This window comes from Quercus lobata, chromosome 5 (genome assembly GCF_001633185.2).
Source record: "Quercus lobata isolate SW786 chromosome 5, ValleyOak3.0 Primary Assembly, whole genome shotgun sequence".
In the NCBI taxonomy this organism is placed as follows: domain Eukaryota; kingdom Viridiplantae; phylum Streptophyta; class Magnoliopsida; order Fagales; family Fagaceae; genus Quercus; species Quercus lobata.
In genome coordinates this window covers 20,419,687-20,438,228 of record NC_044908.1, presented here as the reverse complement: position 1 = coordinate 20,438,228, position 18,542 = coordinate 20,419,687, and the positions used below count along the sequence as shown (strand labels likewise).

The 18,542-nt window shown below is 35.6% G+C and overlaps 2 protein-coding genes across 2 annotated transcripts; both read right to left on the bottom strand.

Annotated features, from left to right (window-relative positions):
* Nucleotides 1-818: 818 nt before the first annotated feature.
* On the bottom strand, nt 819-9,821 carry LOC115991792 (casein kinase 1-like protein HD16). The gene is made up of 16 exons (XM_031115713.1): nt 8,980-9,821; nt 4,424-4,558; nt 4,222-4,295; nt 4,066-4,135; nt 3,886-3,941; nt 3,729-3,800; nt 3,311-3,405; nt 3,154-3,220; nt 2,925-3,054; nt 2,631-2,849; nt 2,372-2,508; nt 2,020-2,194; nt 1,821-1,911; nt 1,543-1,700; nt 1,258-1,452; nt 819-1,154 (listed from the first exon to the last, which is right to left on the bottom strand). The coding sequence occupies exons 1-16, from the start codon at nt 9,442-9,444 to the stop codon at nt 1,095-1,097; spliced, it is 2,199 nt and encodes a 732-aa protein (XP_030971573.1). The 5' UTR covers nt 9,445-9,821; the 3' UTR covers nt 819-1,094.
* Nucleotides 9,822-11,440: 1,619 nt separating this feature from the next.
* LOC115990136 lies at nt 11,441-12,067 on the bottom strand. Its single transcript, XM_031113993.1, has one exon. It carries the CDS (start codon nt 12,065-12,067, stop codon nt 11,441-11,443), a length of 627 nt encoding a protein of 208 aa, XP_030969853.1.
* Between the last annotated feature and the right edge of the window lie 6,475 nt (nt 12,068-18,542).

The window sequence follows — 18,542 nt, the reverse complement described above, 5'->3', positions numbered from 1 at the left end:
TAGTTCGAGATCAAGCCGATGGCCCTCGCATCAAATCAAGCACGTTTAACTATTCATTCAACTTGGAGTCATCAAATCACAATTCAAGATCAAGCTTCATAGCCCCTTCAGATCATAACGTTTCTCAAAGATCGAATTAGGGGAGTTTTATTGTATTCTTTCTTTGTAAAGAGACATACAAAGGATTGTACTCACATATATACAAATCAATATAATTGATAATTTGTTACACTATTTTGTGATCGTGTGATTCTTCTTTTACGAAAATTGTGTGTACAAATAGATCTAAGAGAGAAAGACGAGCAGTTAGAACAAATCTGGAGCTATTTTGTTGTTTTTTGAATGGTGGAGAGAGAGAGAGAGAGAGAGAGAGAGAGAGAGGAATTTGTGGTGGCAGAGGAGGAAAAGAGAAGGGGAGCACTAGTGGAGCAAAGGGAGCCAAAGAGAGACCGTATTTAATGCGAGTTATTATTCTTTTTGTTATAATGAATTTATGTAACAAATTTACTAGTGCGAATTATTAGCCGTATTATTTCTTACAAACAATTTGAGTACTAGCTCAGATCTAGGTTCCCCCAACCCTTCTCAGTCTCTTGTTATCTCAGTTTCACCCCTCATCTCTCGTTCACCGAAAATTATATCTTGTACTGGGCATATATGCCGGGTCTCTCACACTCACACACGCACTCACTCTCCATCTCTCAGTCTCTTTTACCCAAACAAATATATCAGACTGACCTACAAGAATTTACAACTTTGAAGCAGATCTGAGACCGCTTCGAGCAGTTGCCAGTTAAACCAATTCTGTCCAACCATGGTTTTCAAAAAAATGGGCTTTTCCTTATCATTGACATCAACAAGACCCAATTTCCGCAAATTGACGAACATAATAAGACCAAAAGAGTTTTTGCTCGGTTTAATTTAATTACATTTTAATAAGCCTATAGCAATCAAAATTTCTCTAAGCCTGACAATGCCACATATAAACATCAAAATATCCCTAATGGATAGTGGGCAATTAGAGCAACGCGGTATCTGTGACTGTGCCTGTGACTGTAACGGTGTCCACTGGAGCCCTAAACAACATTAGCAGATCACGAAACTGTTCGTCCATAACAAACAGACGCAATATAAAGATTCCTCGTCCACTTCTCCTGCAAGTCACATCATTAAGTAAGCATCCAGAAAGACTTTAAAATATCAGAACCAAACAACTTAATTAAAGCTACCATGTAAAAGTAATATAGAAAAATTCACCTTTACATGTGTACTAGGAAAAGTAGACGTTCTAAGTGTTTCTTGAGTTGAATCATCTTCTGTATGCCTCCTCTTAGGAACACTAAGAACAAAAGCGGCCTGATCGCAAGTTGCCGCAGTTGCTGTGATTCGATATCCATAATCCCACCGCCGGTGAATACCTTCACTAGGGTAATGGAAATCTAGTTCAACAACCTGAAATTTAATAAGCATTAACAGTCAGTTATTGATGCTTAATACTCCACACAACATATTCAAATATATTGTTATTGAATCCAAGATGACCTGTCGAGAAAATGCTGCACCACGAGACATGACAATTCCCCATCTGTTCCCAGAGGTGGCCATAGTAGTTACAAAGAAGCCCTCTCTCCATTTTTTGTTTATCCACTTGTAAGGAAATGATTCACTAACTTTGTATGACTGCTGCACATAATGCGTACCTGGTTCAATAAATTAAAAGTCAGTTGAAAGAAAATCAGAATTAGAACTTGGCCAGTAAGACCACAACTAAATAACACGTGGCACAGAAAACCTAAAATATAAGCATCCTTAAGACTAACCCTTAGACATTATTACTAAGGAGCTCCCATTTGTAGCTCCAGCTATTGCACTGATATAATAGTTCTTTTCCCATTGGTCCATTATCCATTCCTACAGGCAGAGAGACAGTACATTAGATTCTTTACTAAGATAGACAACGTGATGACAACACAAAAGTGTGAAACAGTTGCTGAAAAATCCATAACATTAGCAGCATACCTTGTGAAGAAAACATGGTGAGAGTTCATAAACTTGTGAAGTAAAGCCAGTGCCTGCATCCATAATTAGGGCCCAAAGGTTCTGACATGAAGCTACACTGCTGACATATAATTTGTCCTCGTATCCTTTATCAATGTGCTGGGACAGCCTTATATCTGCCACATTGTAATGATACCTACAGTGGCAAGACAACACAAACTCTCACCAAATCCTAAATGTTCTAAAGATTTTCCACATTTGGATCTTGTGAAATACAATGCAAGACTACAAATCACAAAAGGATGACATAATGAACAAAAAGTCATAGTGATAAGAGAATGATGCGTCATGCATGACTAGAGCATAGATGTACCTTTGCTTCATAGGTTCACGCCCATTGTAAACACTAATCCATTGTTTAGCTGGCAAGCCGTTACGCACCTTCTTCTTTGGTTGACCATCCTCTTCTTCCTCCTCCATAGCCAAACGGGCTCTCTTATGACCAATAAGCTTCACAAGAAGTAAATTATGCCTTAGAAACAGCCATTATTACCTTCAAACATTAGATAAATAAACTCCAGCTAAAGAGTAAAGTACTGACAAAGACGAACACCATAGGAGAACATCATTACCTTTTGTGCACCCTCTGTGTTGATTGGCCGGATTTCAAAATTTGGGCAGATAATTTCATCAAACAGCGAAATGTATTTTGCATATTCCGGTTCTTCATCAAACTTCAAGTTCACCACATGTTCAACAAATTGTCTGAAAGGCTGTGGACAAAGGCCGCACATCACTTCTGGAGAAGTTGCCATCTTCTTCTTGCAAACAAGGAATCCTTTATTGTCTCCCTGCAAACATCATTATGTTACAGGATTAGATGCTACACAAAACAAAAACATTTCACAAGCAGAGAAAGGACATACCTGATACCCTTGCCAAGGCAGCCGACCTCGGAGAAGGAAAATCAGCGTATATGCAAGAGATTCTAGATCATCTCTCCTGCTACCAGTTCTCCCTAAATGAGCATGTACACTAGCATAACGCACTGTTCCCCTGTCAAAACACAAAATAATGAGTCATGGAGCAAAATTCCAGGTTATAGCAACTACATAAACATTTTGCACTCTATCCAGATAAAATCAATGGCTGTACCTGAAAACATCTGGTCTTTGGTCATATTCAACATGCAATCCAGTATTACCATCTCTCCACCTAGAAGCTGTGAGCCCAAGCAGGTAATAGAACAATGACTAATGCACAGTACAAACAATAATTACTTAAAATTTTAATAACTTCAATGAAAAAGTACCTAATCCAAGATCAACTAGGAACAGTTTTTTCTCGTCAGGAGTTCCTGGAGTACCAAGCAGAAAATTTTCTGGCTTTACATCCCCATGCACATATCTGTCGAAAAGAAAAGAAGGGGAATTATTGTCATAATTCTAACACACTGTAAAATATTAGCTGATAGGTTACTTTACAAGCAATTCCTCTATCAAATAGATAGTAAAAATGCATGCATCATTCCTTCATAACAGACAACTAAATTTTTTCTGGATAGATACCCTCTAACTTGCTACAAACACAACAAAATTACAGAAAAGACAACACCCCCCCCCCCCCCAACAACAACTAAAAAAAATCAACCGGGGGGCAGGGGGCAGCAGAGTGTGATCATCATTCAACAAAAACACAAGCCTAGTCCTACCAGGAAAAAGAATTCTTACCCTCGAGAGTGCATCTTCTCCAAAATGGATATTGCTTCAATGGCAATACATGCAACCATTTCAGTGGACATTCTGAAATTAACAAATTGCCTTAATAACACAATTCACGACTCAAAAAAAGATTAATGAACTTAAAAGTCAATTTCATTGCACTCACATATGAGAGTTATTATTCCAAACATCCCACAAGCTTGGACCGAGCATATCCATAACCTGCACACAACAAAGTTTTCTGTCAAAAAACCATTCCAAGAATAGGCCAGTGTGGACTGAAAAAAGCATCACACTAAAGCTCTACATATTCAGAATCAACAAGACAATGCAAGCAATAGCATACCATGACATAATAGTCGCCCTGTTGACCTTTATAGTGTACACGAGGTACTCCATGACTGCCACCAAGAGTACTACAAGCAAAAAGAGCAAGTTCTAGATTCACAAATATTATTAAAATTCATAACCATAACAAGTTAAATGAAATAATTACACTCACGTGTACACCTGCCACTCAGATGGTGGTCCGTAATTACATCCTTTGCTACTTTTGTGCTCAAATTTTAAGGCCACCTATTTTACAAAGTCAACATAGTGTTTATTGGAGGGGGAAAATAAAGAGAGCGTGGGGGGATAACAAACATTTTTTCGCAAAAAAAAAAAAAAAAAAAAAAGGAAATGACAAAAACTAAATATCATACCTCAACAGCTCCAGATACAGTGGTTCTGTCATTTGTATTTACTGCAGAAACACGCCGCCCAACATAAACTTGTCCAAACCCACCCTTGCCCAACTTTCTCTCTGTTTTGTAAACTGGGGAGCCACCAACCTGAACCTGCACCAACAAAACCAAGGAATCAACTACAAGTCCTGTCAACACAAGTGGGCTACAAAAACTAGACCTGTTACAATTTCATCAATTTTTAGGGATCTATCGAGTATCCACATTTTCCTACAACTACTTTCATAAATGGGATCAATCCAGCGGGAACTCACAATTGTAGACCATTGATATGACATATTTTACCATATCACAATACTTAGGCTAAGGCTGTCATATTTTTGGATTCCCAACTTAAAAAATCAAAATCCTCACACTGAAAATGCACATGTTCATCCAAATTGTATAAAAAAAATACTGGTTGCTAGTTATGTTCAGTAACATCAGAATACTTGGATCAGAAGGCTCATAGCATCCATCGTAAGTAAAATACTGACCTAGTAAAAATTTCAAAGCTTATAATGCTAACTCTACTAACGAGGAAAGTCTGAAATGCCCAAATCTGAAATACAATTATATGAGCTGCGTCATATGCCTGTTCATAAAAGCATCAAGCACATGGGCCTCTTGAAGGCTATGCACATAGCACAAGCCTAATTGATATGAAGCAAAGTGCACATTTACCAAAAACAATATAAAATAACCTCTAATAAAAAGATTCATAGCATATAATTTAAAATATATATATATATATATAATAGAAAATAAAATAAAATAATAATACAATTTGCCTATTAGCTAAAATAGATAGTGCAATTGAACAAAGTTTATAAGTTCAAATTTTACATAAGTTCTTTCAATTTCTTAAAACTTTAATATAGTAAATTTGAAATATCAATGGACAATATGATAATAATTTAGTCATATAAAGTTTAGACAACATTTTATATCATCTTCTTGTGCTTATAAAAATAATAATTGTGCTAGCCATGATCAAAAGAAGTATATGGTTCGATCTAAATATATCCAAAAGGCAAAGACCAACAAACACAGGAATAGTAGATTATCATGGTTTTTGTCCTTTGATATACAAAATAAATAAATAAATAATGTGTGTAATATAGCACCTTAACAATAGTGTTTTAATAATTTAGCAATGGTCCATGTAATTTCCTTCAAGTTCAAGCAATTAATTTTAATGATTCATATATTTTTAACAAAAAAATTAAAAAATGCACCTAGGTGTGCTTTGTGTTTGTTCAAAAAGCACCAGAACAGCGTGCCTAAGGTGTGCTTATTATATGACCTTTGCTTCAACCAAGGGAAGGGTTGATATCTTAAGGCTTTGATCTTTTTGGCTTTAAGTGCAGCAGTGCATTTTTAACAACAATAAAATATCAGATTGTAAACAATCAGCAGTTTCTTTACAATTCCATATAGCATGCAGCCTATTTTCCTCATATATTTAACCTTCAATTAATTAAATAATTCAGTTGTAATTTTGTACAACACCCCATTTCTAATATGATTCCAATTTGCTATTGTACTTTTTGGATTCCACCATGAACAATACGGACCAAACTAAGAATAACAGATACAGGGGCTCCCACATGCATATATCTTCAGTATCAGTTTCTAGAAAAAATGCTTCAAAAGATTCGTTAAATTCTATTTCATTGTCAATATTTGTAGATTCTCTCTTGTATTCAGTAAAATGACACCCATCTACAGAAAGCAATCTGAAAGGATGCAACCAATCAGAATGAACACGTGCATATTATCAAACAACACGGTGATCATATTAACTTGAGTCTGGACAGAAAATATGAATAATAAAATATACAATTGACACTGCTGCCACCAAACATTTCATATTTCTAAATGGTTAAATGAGATAGGATAGGGGAAGGAAAATTGAAATAAAAGAAAAAGAAGATAAAATAGGACAAATCCTAAACTTCACCACCTAGAATTCGCCCCAAAACCTAAGGTATCACCACCAGACAAAGGGAAAGACATTCTCTAATTATAAAATTTCTAATCAAATTGTAATGTTTTCACAATTACAAGAGCCACTATTTTAATAGGGCTTCCAAGATTACATCAAAATAGAGATATCCTATCAGGCCATAATTAAATCCCATAAAATCCTTAACAAAATTAAATATCAAATTCAAAATTCAAAATACAAAAAGAAAACTAATTCAAAAATAAAATCCAGTACCCAAAAGCTGAAACAATAAATTTTGAAATAATTTTGGTGCTCCTTGCATCATTAAAGAAAAAGCACTTTAAACAAATAAACCTAGTGTGCAAGTTCAGCTATGAATGACTGATTTGTTATGACTTTGCATATTCGTCTATTCAAGATTTATTTTATGGAACCCACATGTGATGTCCAATTGAAGTAAAGTTGTGTGGTTTCAAAGGTCTAGTTATGTGTAAGATTAAATTTTTTTTGGGTTTTTCTTATATTAGTTATGGTCTAATAAAACTAAACCATAAATCTATCCCAAAAAAAAAAAAAAAAAAAAAAAAAAAAACCATGGTCAATTTTGTATTTAGGGGCAAAAATGTAATTTCATCCATTCGTGTGAATCAAGGATACTTTGGTAGTTTAGTTGGTCTAGAATTCTCTATAAGAGCAGTATCCAGATTTTCTCTTCTTTGAGACCAAGTTAATCTTTCATTAGGCTGTTAGTTTACTAGTCAAACTAAGAGTCCTAATACTACTAGTACAACAAATAGCCAATATACTCAAAGAAGATTTAGAAGTGATCAACAAAATATTGAGTGTTTTGAGTATTGAAGCACATTGGCCTTATTGTTCCTCTCATTCATTTCTTCTCTTTTTTTCTTTTTTCTTTCTTGTGGTACTGTTAACAGGTATTGTTCATAAAACCCTTCAATACCATAAAATCCTCTCTTTTCCCTCTTGCTTACAACCCATAATCAAGTCCTTTCTTTCACATATCAAAGCCCTAAAACCACACATATTTTCTTCTACCAAATAACATCCACCTAATAACCCATAATCCTTTCTTCAAAAATTTCTAAACTCTACATCCACAATTTCTCCTAAGCCTAAATCCCACAATTGCAGTAGGAAAAATTCTCTAATTTGACCTATGTCAGCCCATACATACATGCATGCATGTGTGCACGCACACACATATGTAAATTAAATCTAGCTTTGTGTAACCTAGATTTAAATCTAGCTTTGAGGGATGTGAACAGAATATCCTTGAAATTAAAACCTTCATTCATACTTTGTTGGATTGGAGTGCTGCTTTTTTTTCTCTCTTAAATTTGATTGATCATTGAACTTTGAGTAACCACTAGCAGTGCACTAGACTACTAGGGTTGTTTTCTTTCTAATAACATTTTTTTCGTTACTTATCAATAAATAAATCTACCTTTGAGTAACCACTTGATTGTTATTATTAGTAGATGATTGAAGGGACTCTGGATATTATAACACTATACATTAATCATAATAACAAGCGTCAAGATACAAAAGTAGATGCCATATAACTCATCCAAAAAAACAATTACTCTGCTTATGAAATAGATCAAGCTTCAAACAACATACATTTGACAGGAAGTTATAACTAAAAAAAAAATTCTCAACCCCATGGTCTCTTATGACATTGGAAACCACTGGAAAAGGTCACATGATATTATTGTACCAAGGCCAAAGAAGAAATGCCAGTCACCATCGGGCTACTTCAAACAATCCAGTCCAAACACTTCCTAAAGATGCAATTGGTTTAAGAATTTAAAGAAGAATTGTTGGATATCAACTTTAACAACACAACAGATTTGAGGTTTGAGGATTTTTCACCAACAAAAAATATTTAAAGATAACCCAGACATTTATAAGATTTGCACCAATGAGCTCTAGCTCAATTGCCACATCTCCCACCCCCCACCCCGCAAGGTTTTTTTTTTTTTTTTTTTCTTTCTTTCTTTGGGATAACTTAGGGAAACTTCATAACGATGAGCCATTTGGACCCACCTCTAGCCAGTAAAACCTACAGGCTAATAACCTCATCGGCTAGAACCAATTGCCAGGTAATCCAGGGGCATTCACACTGATGAGTGAGGTTATGGGTTCAAGGTCCACTAGGTGCATGTGTAACTTACTAATCACAATCTATATATATACCAAGAGGTGTCAATTGAGCTACAATGACTTTTTTCCTATCAATATGAAAAAGTTATACCATACATTTAAGCTAACATTGCATTCCAAAAAATATCTTCAAATACTTCCCACCTAAATAAAGAAATCATAATTCTCCATTTAAAAACCCTAATTTCAAGGACTTGAAATGAAACAACCACAATACCAATGAACCCAAAACCTATATTGTAACTCAAAGAAACAAACAGAACCACCCAAGTTCTAAAACAGCTTTCAAGATTCACCCTTTGCAATTATATAGGTAAAAAAATTGCTACCTAATCAAAAAAGCAACAATGTATATGCATATTTATAAGCAATTCCAAATGTTAAAGCCGAAAAAACAAACCCTGTCAGGAATAGGAGCTACGCTTCCTTCGTCATCACCACCGGCATGTGCCTTGTCATTACTTCTCCCCCCACTCTCATTCTCATCCATCTCCTTCTCCCCTACCTCCTCTTCCTCTTCCTCTTCCTCCTCCTCCTCCTCCTCTTCCTCCTCCTTCTCCAAACTCCGATTCTCTTCCTCCTCCTTCTTCTTCTTCTCCGCGGCTTTCGCGGCGCCTACGTCCTCATTGCCCACTCTCTGCTTCTTATTGTTGTTGTTGTTGTTGTTGTTGGTATTGGTATTCGCTGCCGCGGCCGCCGCACTCCTCCGCCGCGTCCTGGTCGCAATAGCCTCCCCTACTTCGATTCGATTCTTCAACGGCTTCCTCTGCTCTTTCGGCTTCGGCTGCGGTTTCCGAATCTGCTTCGCTTCTGCTGCTGCTGCTGCTGCCCGGCTCTTGCGCACTTCGCTACGCAGTACCGGCATCGTTCATCTACCGTATCTCATCATCCGCCTCTCAAAAAAAAAAAAAAAAGCACCTTTCTCTTTCTTTCTCTCTCGCACAAGAATTCTCCTTCGAATCACAATGGAAGAGAGAAAGATCCCTAGATTGTGACCGAAAGAAGAGAAACAAGAAAACAATGGAGAATCGAGCAATGAATGTGCGAAAATCGGAACCTTCGAGCCGAGAATTCGAACGAAAACCAGTAGATCGTGACTTTGTAGCAGTGAAACTAGGGTTCTGTGGGAGATCGGAAATTCGGAACTGACTGTGAGAGAGAGAGAGAGAGAGAATGAGGGAGTGAACAGAGAACTAGTTGTACTTTCACAGAGAGAGAGAGAGATGGAGATAGAGAGAAGGGATATTTGATTATATATATATAGTTTTGTTGATTTGGGAAAAAAAGTAAAAGTGAAACTTAATGACGTGGGAGAGTTAGGGCCGTTGATGGGGGTGAGAATGGACGGTGAGATTGGAATTTCTGGGAATTTTTTTTTATTTTTTTATGGAGAAATTTTATATTTTTGAAAAGAAAGTAGTGATGTGAAAGTACTGAAAAGGAGTTGGTGTTTGAGATTTTCTGACAAACCTAGTCAGGAGGAGAAGAGACGGAAATTTTGAGCGCACGCGGGTTTTTTTTTATATAGGGAGGGGAGCTGAAATCCGAACCGTTGATTGTCATGATCGGGACGATTTGATGTTGGATTGATCATGAACTAGTTTTTCCTTTTGCTAAAAAAAAAAAAAAGAAGGATTAGGAATTTAGGATTGGTTGCAATAGGGCCGTTTGGGAGTGGTGTTTAAATATTGTTGTTTAGTCTGTAGTATGCGTGTTATAGAATTAAGTGTTAGAAGTGTTATTATTGTTTAAATACTAAAAATGGTTATTTAAATAACAGTGCCAAGCAATTGATATTTTATCCAAACTCAAAATTTCATTGTTTCTCGAGAAAAAAAAAAAAAAACTCAAAATTTTTTTTTATCACTGTCACATTCTTAATGTGTATGAGATTAATTTATAAGCTAATTTTTTTTTAGCTTTTTTATTTTTATATTTTTTTTCATTTTTATAAAGTACAAGTATATTTTAGTGCATTTTTAGTAACAAAATTTTAACAAAATAATTAAATAAATTGTTCCTAAACGGATACAAAAAACTACTTTTTTCAACTCTTAATCTAAGCCATTAAGAATTATTGCATTAAGGGTTTGTTTAGGATCCGCTTATTTTGCTAAAATTGAAAACTTTTTGCTGAAAGTACTGTAAATAAAGGTAAAAGTTAGCTGAAATAATATAGTAAGACCCATGAATAGTACCAAAAAGTGCAGTGAGACCCATGAATAGTAGCAAAAATAAGTTGAATAGTAAAATAAGCTGGCTTTTTAATTTGTAGCCAAACGGACACTAGAGGTGTGTTTGGATGCCGCTTATTTTGCTGAAACTAAAAAATTATTGCTAAAAATACTGTAGATGAAGGTAAAAGTTAGTTGAAATAGTAAAGTAGGGTCATGAATAGTATCAAAAAGTGCAGTGGAACTCATGAATAGTAACAAAAATAAGCTGAATAATAAAATAATTTTAATTTTTTACTGTAACCCGAACACACACCTGGTGTCTGATCTCAATTTAAAAAAAAAAAAAGGATTGATGATGAACTAGATAAGCAAAATATTTTTAATGTTATGGTTTGTAATATATAGTTTATTCCAAACCAAAAAAGAAATAATTATATTTTTCTAAATAAAGATAAGAAATAATAAAACAAAATTACAATTTTTTTTTCAGCGATAAAAGAGGGACTTTGCCTTGCTAAAATTTAAATATAAGCTTACTTATAAGAGAACTCCGTCAGCTGGATATGAAATTATAATATGAGCATGATGAATAGACAATTAGCAGCTTAATTAAAAATTATATAAATAAATTGAAACTATATTTTTTGAGAACCCTAGTAAGAAAATTTATTAAAGCAAATCAAACTAAAAAACATCCTCCAAATCACATGGTAGATCTTTTAACCACATATCAAAATCAGCAGATGCAACTACTCTACGAGCGAGGGCATGAGCAAGTTTATTCCCCTTTCTCTTAACATGACAAACTGTACAATCAACATTAGAAACTAAACTATGAATTTCAGCAATAACATGACCAAACATAGTCCTCGAAGGCCTAGCGGCAACTATAGCTTGGATAACCCGTAAGGAATCACCCTCCACCACTATGGACTGAAGACAAAGCTCCTTGGAAAAAACAATGGCTCTACTAGCGGCTAGAGCCTCCACCATGTCCACAGAACCTGGGTGCCTAATTTTTTGGCTCAAAGCACCAATGACCAATCCCGTCGAATCCCTGATAACCACTCTTAGACCTGCACAAGTCTGCTCCTCAAATAAAGCACCATCAAAGTTGATTTTATACATACGAGAGGCCGGAGGTTTCCACCAAGAATCACTACTACGAACAACCATCCGATAAACCTTTTTATGCACATCATGGAACTCTTTCAACAGTTCAAAAGCATGCCAACACACCTCCCCAACCCCCCAAGCTTGCTGCCGCAACCTGACCCTGTTCCGACGCTCCCAAATGCACCACGCAACCATGACATAATATTTTATGGCATGATATTTATATCTATATCTATGTATTATATATAAGGGAATTCCCATCTTTGAACTAGATTTATATATGGTTCATAAATATCTCTAAACCTTAGGTTTAACACGAAAAAACTTAAGGACAATCCGGTAAAAATATTTCTCCAACTCTACTTAAAATGCCATCAAAATAAGACACTCTCCTACTAATCCATATTTCCAAAACATACTTATCCAAAAAAAAAATTAAAAGGAAAATTGACATTAGACAACAAAAAAAAAAAAAAAAAACCTCATCCCACACACAAAGTACGTGTAATGAGGATAGTATACATATATTGAGCTACTTTGTAGAGTGTATAAGTTTCTTTAAAATTAAAATATAAAATTAAGATATATAATTAAAATAATTAATTAATTTTAAATTAAACGAAAATTTTAGTAATTGAATTTTAGTTTTGGTAGAATTTTAAATTTCATGGATTTTAATTAGTTGAGTTTTAAGTAAAGTAATTTTTTTTTTCCAGAATCGTGAAATAAATTATTAGTAATCAAGTTTGGTAATCAAATTTTTTATTCAGGTAGAATATTAAATTTATTGGAAATAACGTATCAAAGCATTATGTAAAGTAAACTATTGAATCCAACTTATATTAGCATATAGGATAGGGTTTTTTTTTTAAAATGAGAATATTGGATAGGGTTTGTTTGACTTAAATGTGGACTTCGATTTCCTTCAACAATTCCTTAGACTTTGTCATATATCCGTACATGGTACATTGCATATAACCTTTTTCTTAGAATTATATAGAAGTGATATTTTTATGTTAATTATTATCATATGGTAGAGAATTGTCAACGGCCCTACTACATGAATATTCCAAACAACCTTCTAGGCTTCTACATTCTCCTAAGATGAAGCTGATCTCATAAATAAATAAATAAATAATAATAATAATAATAATAATAAATATTTAAAATTTAAAAATTATAAGAAGAAGAAGGGAAAAGATAAAGATGAAGTTGCTTAACATCACCAATGAAGCATGGAGTAATTTGTTACTTTATTTCGGGCATATTTTTTAGCTAGAGGGAGAGATAGATGAAGAATTTCTTATAGAACTGTGTAACACAATCTCAGTGTTGAAGCAAGAACAGAACAATGATAAGAACTGTTTGTGAGAAATGAAAGATTAAGAAAAAATAGAAAAAAAGTGGAAGAGAAGAGAGAGATTGTTTGATTAAAGAAAATTGTATTTCTTGCTTAATGATAAACTAAAAAGTACAAAGATATTTATAGTACAATTTGCCTAAAAATTGTATAACAAATTAGTCCACATTATACGGATCTAATTCGTGAAATTAGGAAACAGAAATAACAACCAACTAATTGATCTTCGTGCCAAAAGCCACCTGCTCTTCTCCTAAGCCACATGACACCGTTTTTGCCCAACTGAGGTTTAAATAACAGCACGCATGAAACGACGTGTTTTTATAAACACCCTTTAGTAAAACAATGCGTTTCATCCATATTTGAAAACCAATGGTAACTCCCAAATTCAATCATCTTCAACCTCGCACCCTCTAATCTGAAATCAACCATTGTCATTCTTCTTCTTTGTTTTAGAATTAGAAATGCTATTATCACTAACATCCTCCCTTAAACAATTATGGAGGAATCCAACAGAAGTTTGCGACACTGAAGAAGAAAAGAAGGGGAAGGCAAGGGTTTGGTGAACAAATTTGCAAGATTATCCTTCCCAAAAACAAAACGAACAAACAAATCATGACGTAACGCCTTCTCACGAACATAGTGGTAATCCACTTCAATGTGCTTCGTGCGAGAATGGAACACAGGATTGGCAGAGAAGGCAATTGCAGAGGCATTGTCACACCAAAGAACAGGGACATGAGAGAGAAAAATACGCAATTCTTTGAAAAGAATGCGTAACCAAGACAATTCTGCGGCAGTGGTGGCTAAGGCATGGTATTCAACCTAGGCGCAAGAACGAGCAACAGTTGCCTATTTCTTAGAGGACCAGGAAATAGGAGAAGGTCCAAGAAAAACAAGAAGACCTACGTCAAAAAAAAAGCAATGAAAGTTAAGGGACCAAGAGTAAAGGAAATGCCATGATAAAGAGTGCCATGAATATATCTGAGAACCCTCTTAGCAGCTTCAAGATGGGCAGTGGTAGGCCTACTCATAAACTAACATAACTGACGCACACTAAAGGCAAGGTCTGGGCGAGTAAAGGTTAAATACTAAAGAGCACCAACCATGCTTTGAAACTCAGTAGGATCAGAAAAAGCAACACCATCTTGAGGAAGCAAACGTGTAGAAGGGTAGCAAGGAGTCTTGGTGGGCTTGGAGTTCTCCATGTGAAACCAATGAAGAACATCAGAGACATACTTGGATTGTGTGAGAGTGAGCCCAAACTGAGTCCAAGAAATTTGAACCCCTAAGAAATAATTGAGAGCACTAAGGTCTTTAAGTTCAAACACAGAAATGAGAGTAGTAATAAGAGAAGAAACATGCTTGGAGTTGTTCCATGTGACGATAATATCGTCCACATAGAGAAGGAGATAGATGAGAGTGCTCTTAGACTGAAAAATGAACAAGGAGCTATCAGCAAAGGAAGCAGTAAACCCAAGATGGAGTAAGTGGAACGTAAATCTCTCAAACCAAGCCCTGGGTGCTTGTTTGAGACCATAGAAGGACTTATGCAATTTGCAAACATAAGTAGGATAAATTGCATCCACATAACCAAAAGGTTGTTGCATGTAAACCTCCTTTTTGAGGTGACCATGGAGAAAGGCATTAGAGACATCAAGCTGTCTCAAAGGCCAATAGCAACTGACAGCAATGGCAAGAACCAATCTGACTGTAGCTGGCTTGATCACTGGACTGAAAGTCTCTAAGTAGTCAGTACCAGCTTGCTGATGAAATACCTTGGCTACAAGTCTAGCTTTGTAACGAGCAATAGTCCCATCACTGTTAAGTTTGATCTTGAACACCTATTTACAACCAACCAAATTAGCATGAGGAGGTACAAGGACCAATAACCAAGTCTGTTGTCTTTGCAAAGCCTGAAACTCAACATCCAAAGTCTCACACCACACTACACTGAATATGTGGAAGCTATTTTATAAGAAGGTGGTACTGTATAGGTATAGTCCAACATAGCTTTATAGCAAAGTCTAGTGTTAGGTTTGACAATCCCACTCTTAGATCTAGTCTGCATTGGATGCTAATTGGAAACAATGGAGATGGTAGAATCAGTGATAAAAGGTGATGTGGAATAGGAGAAATGGAGGTTGTAGGTAAGGATGAAGGATTCGAGACTGAATCATGAACAATGGGAGAAGGTGAGGAAGAGTGAGCAATGTCAGTGTCAGTATGAGATGTGTTTGCAGAAGGAGAAGAAGGAAGAGAATTGTCATGAGGAGAGGGATTTGTGTGGGAGGAATAAGGACCTAACAAGGAAGGATGATTGGAAGCATGAAGATAAAGAAGATTAGACAACCAGAGAGTAAGGTCTAAGATGTGGATAGCAAGCATAACCAAAAACTTTTAACTATGACAGATCTGGAGGAGTAGAATGCAGCTTGTACCAAGGTGAGACAAAGCTGAGAACAGAAGTTGGAAGTAAATTGATCAAGGAAACAGTTGTGAGAAAAGCATAGGACCAATAATTAGTTGACATAAAGGCTTGAGACAGAAGAGTACTGGTAGTTTCAATAAGGTGCCTATGTTTCCTCTCAACAAGATCTTTTTGTTGTGGGGTATAAGGGCAAGAAATCTGGTGAAAGATACCATTTTGCAAAAGGTAAGACTTAAATGCAGAAGAGGTGTATTCACCATATCCATCCGACCTTAGAGTTTTAATCTTGGTAGAAAATTGTGTTTCAATCATGACCTTAAACAAAATGAATTTAGAAAGCACTTCTAATTTTGACTTAAGAAGATATATCCAAGTGAATCTTGTAAAGTGATCAACAACTAAAACATAATAACGAAAACCATTGATGGAAGTCACTGGGGCAAGACCCCATACATCAAAATGAACAAGTTCAAAAGGAGACGAGGCAACAAATTGAGATTTAGGAAAAGGTAAATTATGCATTTTATCGTACAAACAACGAGTACAAGATTGAACCAAAGCAGTACACTTATTCGTTACAGATTTGACATTAGGAAAAAGAAGTTTGAGGACTTGATCATGTGGATGACCAAGTCTAATGTACCACGGTGCTTTATTGAAAATAGTGGACTTAGCAATATTGTTGCAGACCTTAGGAGACGAAGTAAGATGAGAAGCTTTATGAGGATAGATGGGATAAACTCCATCTTCACTCTTGTCTTGGTAGAGTACCTTCCTCGTGGCCAAAGCCTAAATTGACAAAATATTTTCATCAAAATAACACTAAGAGTGGTTGTCATGACAAATCTTATACACAGAAGCTAGATTAGAAGAAATTGAAAGGACCTTAAGCACATTATTAAAGTGAAGAGTTGAATAAGAGGAAAGAAAGTATTACCTATGTGAGTAATTGGTAAACTCTGCCCATTTCCAATTGTAAAGTGATCTTGACCTCCATAAGGCTGAGGAAAGCTGAGTTGATTAAGATTGGCAGTGACATGATTAGTAGTTGCACTATCTGCTAGCCAAGGTTACTCTTGTGCAAGACAAACATTTGAAGTAGTGGCCATTGCAGCAAGTTTAGTAGGTGGATGTTTACCTTGATAAGCATAATCCATCCTATGATAGCAATCTATAGCTATATGACCAAGCTTGCCATAGATTTGACAAGTAGGTCTTTCTGATCTAGGAGCAATTGAGCTTGTATTTGACTGATATGGCTGAAAAGGAGTGAAGGGATTGTACTGAGGTAAGTGATTGCCTTCACCTCTGCCTCCTTTTCCATCTCTATTATTGTAATTTCCCCAGCCCCTTCCTCTATTGAACTGATTGAAATTGCCACTTGGCTTTGGAGTAGCCGTTGCCACCATTGCAAAGATGGAATCTTTAGCATCCAACCCTTCATTTAAAGACTCTTCTTCTGCATTGAGCATGGTTGACAATTCATCAAAACTTAATTAAGTGCTTCTGGTCCTTATTGCTGACCTGAAAGCATTATAGTCTTTAGGAAGCCCTTTATGAGTTATATGGAGTAGTTCTTCATCATCTACAACTACACCAACTGCTAGGAGCTTATCTCTCACCACTTTGATCTTTTGTAGATAAACATCTACAGAATCTACTCCCTTCTTAAGGTTATGAAGCTCACCCTCAAGATTCATCACATGAGGCCTAGAGATTGAAGAGAATCTGTTCTCCAAGACCTTCTAGACCTCCATAGCAGAAGTACATACAACTATGAGAGCCAAGATAGATGGTGAGAGAGTGGAACTTATGAACGTTAGTAAAGCCATCTCCTTTGACCTCCAGAGTGTGTAATCTGGATTCATAATTGTGGTGTAAGCACCACCAAGATCTTTAAGAAACTTCTCAAGAACCAATTGTGGTTCTTCAAGCAACTCAAACAAGGAATAAGTTTCTAAAACCATAAAAATTGATGTTTCCACACAATATGGTTTGAGTTGTCTAGCTTGATTGTCATCATATTTGACATATTTGAAAGAAGAAGAAGTGGTTGATTCACTACATTCATTGTAGAATTTGAAGTTGTTGAAGAAGATGCAACAGTTGAGCTTGAGGCTGCCATTGAAGAATTCTGTACAAGAATTTCAAGCTCTGATACCATGGAATTTCTTATAGAACTGTGTAACACAATCTCAATGTTGAAGCAAGAACAGAACAATGATAAGAACTGTTTGTGAGAAAGGAAAGATTGTGAGAAAACAGAAAGAAAGTGGAAGAGAAAAGAGAGATTGTTTGATTGAAGAAAATTGTATTTCTTGCTTAATGATAAACTGAAGAGTACAAAGATATTTATAGTACAATCTGCCTAAAAACTATTTAACAAATTAATCCACATTATACGGATCTAATCCGTGAAATTAGGAAACAGAAATAACATCCAACTAACTGATCTTCATGCCAAAAGCCACTTACTCTTCTCCCAATCCAAACGACACCATTTCTGCCCAACTGAGGTTTAAATAACAGCATGCATGAAACAACGCATTTTTATAAACACCTTTTAGTAAAATGGTGCGTTTCATCCATATTTGAAAACCAACGATAACTCCCAAATTCAATCATCCTCAACCTCGCACCCTCTGATCTGAAATCAACCATTGTCATTCTTCTTCTTTGGTTTAAAATTAGAAATGCTACTATCACTAACAATAGAGAGAGAGTTTTAATGGGAAGAAGAGGTAAGATTCAAACCGTATATATATAAGACACAATAAAGAATGTTGAAAGCTCAATAGTATAAAACTATAAGTGTTAGAGCTAATTTAGACCCTCGATTTTTAATTACGACTAGATTAATTTTAGGCTAAACACAATTA

Excerpts from the sequence above, each read along its gene's own strand:
- LOC115991792 (XM_031115713.1), bottom strand. The coding sequence starts at position 9,444 with ATGCCGGTACTGCGTAGCGAAGTGCGCAAGAGCCGGGCAGCAGCAGCA. Across the intron at positions 3,406-3,728 it reads GAGAAGATGCACTCTCGAGG|ATATGTGCATGGGGATGTAA; the intron begins GTAAGAATTCTT and ends TCTTTTCGACAG. Across the intron at positions 1,155-1,257 it reads TTCCTAGTACACATGTAAAG|GAGAAGTGGACGAGGAATCT; the intron begins GTGAATTTTTCT and ends TGTGACTTGCAG.
- LOC115990136 (XM_031113993.1), bottom strand. The coding sequence starts at position 12,067 with ATGGTTGCGTGGTGCATTTGGGAGCGTCGGAACAGGGTCAGGTTGCGG.